This window comes from Lactuca saligna, chromosome 3 (genome assembly GCF_052625555.1).
Source record: "Lactuca saligna cultivar CGN05327 chromosome 3, ASM5262555v1, whole genome shotgun sequence".
Taxonomy (NCBI): domain Eukaryota; kingdom Viridiplantae; phylum Streptophyta; class Magnoliopsida; order Asterales; family Asteraceae; genus Lactuca; species Lactuca saligna.
In genome coordinates this window covers 27,175,448-27,180,835 of record NC_136419.1, presented here as the reverse complement: position 1 = coordinate 27,180,835, position 5,388 = coordinate 27,175,448, and the positions used below count along the sequence as shown (strand labels likewise).

Here is a 5,388-nt window from a genome sequence, read left to right as displayed (position 1 = left end):
TTATATTATAGCCTAAAATAAAACTTGAGAATTTAGATAAATTTATACCTCGGAAAACGATCGTTACACACATGATGAGGCTTAGCAGGTGGGGGCTAGCAGTGGTTACAAAATGGACGAAAGGTGTACCAAGGAAACTAAATGGGGGCAAAAACTACAAAAATTAAATCTCATGGACTAGACCTGATATATTTTGAAAACCACAACATTTTATGTAACTTACTCTATAAGTTAGAGGTACATATAGATCTTGTGCCTTCAGACCAGGCTCGTCCCAACTTCCAAGCGGGGATTAATGGACCATCGAGCATGGATTATAGGTTGCTATTGGGTGATACTGAAATAGATGTGCCTGAGCCTTAACTATTTTTTACTTGAGTTTTTGCGAGCCTACCTGGGTTGGGTTGGGTTGGGTTGGATTGGGTTGAATCGGGTTGAAATCTTTTACAATTTATTTTTAAAATTTAAGTTTAAGAGCCGCCATAAAAAAGTGAATATATAAGATGGTTTTGAGGTTGCTTTAAATGGAACATACACTAAGTTTAGTCACTATGATGCTTTTAAGTGAACATATAAGAAGATTTAGAGGTTGCTTTATACTCAATATATACATTAATTTTAGCCTATAAAATATTTTTAAGTATTGTCATATATTGCATATAGATGAATATACTCTTGTCATTTGTTATAGTGAGCTCAAAAGATCATTTTGGTACATTATAATATATAACACAATGACCCATATGCAAGAAATTGCAATATTTTATTACCGATATTTGCATTATAGTATCGGGTCTTCCCCAAGCTTGGGTTGACCAAACATTGATTAGGTCGGAGTTTGGACCTACGGGACGACCAAGTGAAAGGGCTATTGTGTATCTTACTATAAGTTATAAGAACGAAATGCATAAACTAAATACAAACAAGTGGAAAATAACATCACAAGCCATAACATGTTTGATCATTTAAACTCAAAATTGCTAATTTACAAGATTTGTTCAATCTATAAAAACCTCAAAGATTAAAAGAATAACTCACATGATAAGAGACCTGATCACCAAATCGAAGTAAAACAATGAAGCTTGCTATAAAAATTTCATCCGTGTATTTGTACTCAATAAAAACTCGACCCCGTTTAGGGACATCTCGGGTTTTTACCTGGTCCACCATAATAAATATAATTACCCCAAACATTATTGATCCCACCTCTAATATCGTAACAATTCGGATTATCAGCTAATACTTTCAAATTAGACAATGGTATTAAACTATTATCCCAATCGACAACTTGCATGTTCCTAAAATATGAAGCTTTCCCAAACCCTTCACCCGAGAAATGCCCACTTCCCATTTCTGTTGAGGTATGAGAACCCGAGGCTTGACTATTCACAACTTCACCCCCGAATTGAACCATACTTGCGTGATCTCGAAGGTGAGTGAAAAGATCCGCCGGCCAATATCCAACTAAGACCCCAGATCCGAATTCAAGCCACCAATTTCCATGCTTCGGATCCTACAAAAACCACATAAGGAATATTGTTCTATTACATGTATATACAAAATCATATAGAAAAATACATATTAGTTTCAGCTCCAATGACAAACGTTTTAAAAGATCACCATTTTGTTTGTTCGACTCCATTGTTAATTTTCGGTTAATCTTTATTTTGAAAATCCAACGTTACAATTAATATTTATATTTTTCTTCTTTTATACTGCTTTATAAAATATACTCCTCAATTGAGGGTTTCTAAGATAATTTCAAAGTTTCAAAAATGTTTTTTAACTTGAGCATCATTAAACTACAATATTTGGAATAAGGTACGAGAAAAAGAAAAAAAAAATGATTAATATTCAATACATGGTTTGTCAAAGAAACAAAACTTAAGATGAAACATAGCATATCTTATATGATGCTTGTATTTTTCAATTTTCGATATTGATATCGTTTAAACCCTCTGGAGGAGATTTCTTTAATATTGTATTTTATTAAAAATAATTATATTTATTTTAAACAATTAATAACTTAGGCGAATTAATCAAAATGTGATAAACGTGAAAAATGAAAATTAAAGGGAGTAGGAGAAAAAAGAAAAGTGAATTCAAAACAATTTTTTTAACAAAAAATTGATTTGAATTAAAGTTGTTTTTTTTTTTCCTAATATGCAAAAGCTTTTCAAATATGATGTATTTTTGTTATATATTTAAAAGAGTTTGACCATTAGCTAGATATACAAAAATGTCTATTAATAACAAAGAAAACAAGGATATCAAAATAAATATCGAGTAAGGAAAATTAATTGTAAGATGGAAAACGTTTATATTTTATAGAAACTTCAATTAAGAATTGGTACATTTATTACAAAAAAAGCGCTCAAGTAGTCTTGCCTTTTAAGTGAGGCACAGATATTAATATATTTTAGAAAAAGCTTAGGAAATTATTTCTCCATGGTGTACAATGCAAGACTACTTTGAAAATATATGATGACACTCTCACCCTTAAAGAAACCAAATGATTCTTCCTTCTTTTTACCTTTTGCTTTTTTGCAAAATTACATTTTTATTATTATTTATATTTGTTTAACATTTATTTTATGCAAAAAAAAATTAGTTTACTATAATGTTATAAAAAATATATATCCCAGAATTAAAGTTTAAACAACTTCATAAACTCTATTACGTTTCATACGATAACTGTTTTTCTTTTCTTTTATTTTTTTAACTTTCCATAATAGAAAAAAAAAGTTTTTATTATTATTATTTTGAGTTCTTAGAAATTGATTTTCCAAAATAATTAAAAGATTTACCTTCCATATCAATAAGCTAATATCAAACTGTCCACCATTATACGACGATGTTGGGGATATAGCAGCTCCAATTGCAATCTTGTTATTTGTTTGAACAAAACCCGAACATAGCAGATTATAACATCCTGTAGCTTGATATGCATCCGTCTACAATTAATTAATATTAAATATTAAATATTAAATATATATACCCAATGAAATAAATAAATACATTTTATCACAAACTAGCTAAAAAAATTAAATAACTTACTGTCCAATAAGTGAAGAATCTAGGATAGTTGTCTCCATATAGCTCTGGGCTAACCTATTAACAAAAGAATTTTAACCATGCACTTTTATTAGATGGTTCGAAAACAGAGTGCTACGTCATTTGCAAATTTTTTGTAAAAAAAAAAAAAATGTGTTTGGTGTAATAATAAAACCAAAAACTTTGTATTTGATGTAATCAAATAACTTTATCAAATTTCTTAATGGTGTTACGTTAGGATCGAATTAAATGTGTTTAAGTCCGATATCAAAGAGCCTAAATAGAATCATATCAAATAATCCTAACTTTTAATTACCGCCTAAAGATGTTCCAATTAACTCAATAACTCCATGTGATTTACTGACTTTTTGGCTTTGTTATTACTTAAAAAGGAAGTAAACCGTGATTCCATAAGTTCTCAAGTTAAATTGCTCTTTATAAATGACTAATATTTTAAATTATCATGTGATATAATTGTGTTCAGAAATCAATTTAGAAATACACTAAAAAAAACTGACAAAAATTCAAATGAATTTAATTTATGAATAAAAGAAATACCTGCCAACCTGCTTCAATGGTGTTAAGATCATCACCAAAAGAACCAGAAATAACCCACATTTGCGACAGACTGAACTCAAATCGATCCGTCACCTTTGGATCCCATACGTTTATACTTGCTTTTGCTCCGTAGTATTCTTCTCCACTTACATATCCAACTGCATGCTGTACATTTTTAGCAACGAATTTTTTACTTTTTAGCGACCAGAATTTCTACATCCATTCATAATATGTATGCATCAATGGATGCAAAGCATAAAAGCATCCACTTTTAATTGGTTTCGGGAGATTTTAATTACCTCATGGCCACCATTAGAAGAATCTCTTCGGACTGGTTTTGGAATTTTTCTACCGAATCTTTGAATAGAATTTGCACGTAAAATATCACTTTCTGTTGTTCTTCTGATCGGAATTGTTCCCTCCGGGCAGGATTCGCCGGATAAACTCCATAGCTGATAGTTTTCCGACTCCGTTCCTGCATGATTATACCCATCTGGTCTCTCCGGTGGGTCCTAATTTTACAAAAATTACCAAGATAAGTTAAGTATAAAACAGAAAAAAAAAAAAAAAAAAAAAAAAAAAAGTGAATTTTGTAATTTTCAAGACGAAAATGTGAAACCCACAAATGGCTTTGTTCCTTTCAGCACAGGATGATCAAAAGCTGGCTGATGATGAACCAAAACGCAATCCACTATATCTCCATCTGGACTCTGCATCGAAATGAGTTGAAATGGAAGAAAATCAGGAGAAATTTGAAGAACACGCAAAAACAGGGGGAGAAAATGCGAAGTGATTGTATGATTTTTGACGATGGGTGTTTATGGCAATCATCTAAAGAGTTACCTCAATTGATTTGACAGAAGGTTTGTTGATTTTCATTAGATGGGTTCTGATCAATCTCATTTTCTTTGACTCTTCCCCAGGGCGGAAAGTTTGATTCATTCGCCGGAAATCTTCAAATTGCGCCGCTGACATGGCTGAGAAAACACTGGAACACAGCAGGAGGAAGAAAACAAAGGAGGAAATGATTGGAAGAATCTGAAAGTTATAACTGAAATCCATCGTCGTATGTACTTGCGTTTATTCAAACAAATCTGTTTCTTTGTATTTGTTTTTTCTGCTTTTCTTTTCTTCTACATTTGCCTTCTTCTTGTCTCCTTCTATAATCAAAACAAAAACAAGCTTCTTCTGTGTTTGTCCCAATGAGCATTAGCCATTCTAAAGAGCTTCCCAATTCACTCTATAACGCCAATTTCAAAGCTTCAAATGATGTTTTTTTAAAAACATAAACAAAATCCCACTTGTGATGTGATACACACACACTCTCTCTCTCCAAAAGTTTCTATTCTAATTCTATACCTTGATTTCTATGCTCTGACAACAACAACTTCAAGGCGACAAGTAATTAAATAGCTCAGGTATTGATGATTTGAGCACATAAAATGGGGGGTTTTGAGTTTTTTTAGAGTTTAAGCATGTGAGGTTTGGAAATAAATATTGGGTTTTGAGTTGTGACCAAGACATGCAATTTTTGAGAAATTAAATCAAGTAGAGAGAGAAAGTTGAGGTTGGGTGGTGGGGTGGGGTAAGAGACGTGTTTCCAGTCTTCGATACAAAGACTGCAACTTTACCTTTTTTACCAATTATTTATTTCTATATCATGTATTTTCACAATAACTTTCAGTAAAAACTACTATATAAGTATAACATAATATATATATATATATATATATATATATATATATATATATATATATATATATATATATATATAAT

The 5,388-nt window shown here is 31.0% G+C and overlaps 1 protein-coding gene across 1 annotated transcript; it reads right to left on the bottom strand.

Annotated features, from left to right (window-relative positions):
* Positions 1-1,068: 1,068 nt before the first annotated feature.
* On the bottom strand, positions 1,069-5,151 carry LOC145034878 (protein neprosin-like). Its single transcript, XM_078983436.1, has 7 exons — positions 4,456-5,151; positions 4,236-4,322; positions 3,912-4,124; positions 3,613-3,777; positions 3,058-3,111; positions 2,808-2,954; positions 1,069-1,513 (listed from the first exon to the last, which is right to left on the bottom strand). Exons 1-7 carry the CDS (start codon positions 4,672-4,674, stop codon positions 1,136-1,138), a joined length of 1,263 nt encoding a protein of 420 aa, XP_078839562.1. The 5' UTR covers positions 4,675-5,151; the 3' UTR covers positions 1,069-1,135.
* Positions 5,152-5,388: the final 237 nt, after the last annotated feature.

Bases quoted from the DNA above. Each gene is read 5' to 3' on its own strand.
- LOC145034878 (XM_078983436.1), bottom strand. From the start codon at position 4,674: ATGGATTTCAGTTATAACTTTCAGATTCTTCCAATCATTTCCTCCTTT. The intron at 4,125-4,235 runs GTGGGTTTCACA...TTGTAAAATTAG, and splicing joins TGAAAGGAACAAAGCCATTT to GACCCACCGGAGAGACCAGA. The intron at 3,778-3,911 runs GTAATTAAAATC...AAAAATGTACAG, and splicing joins CTTCTAATGGTGGCCATGAG to CATGCAGTTGGATATGTAAG.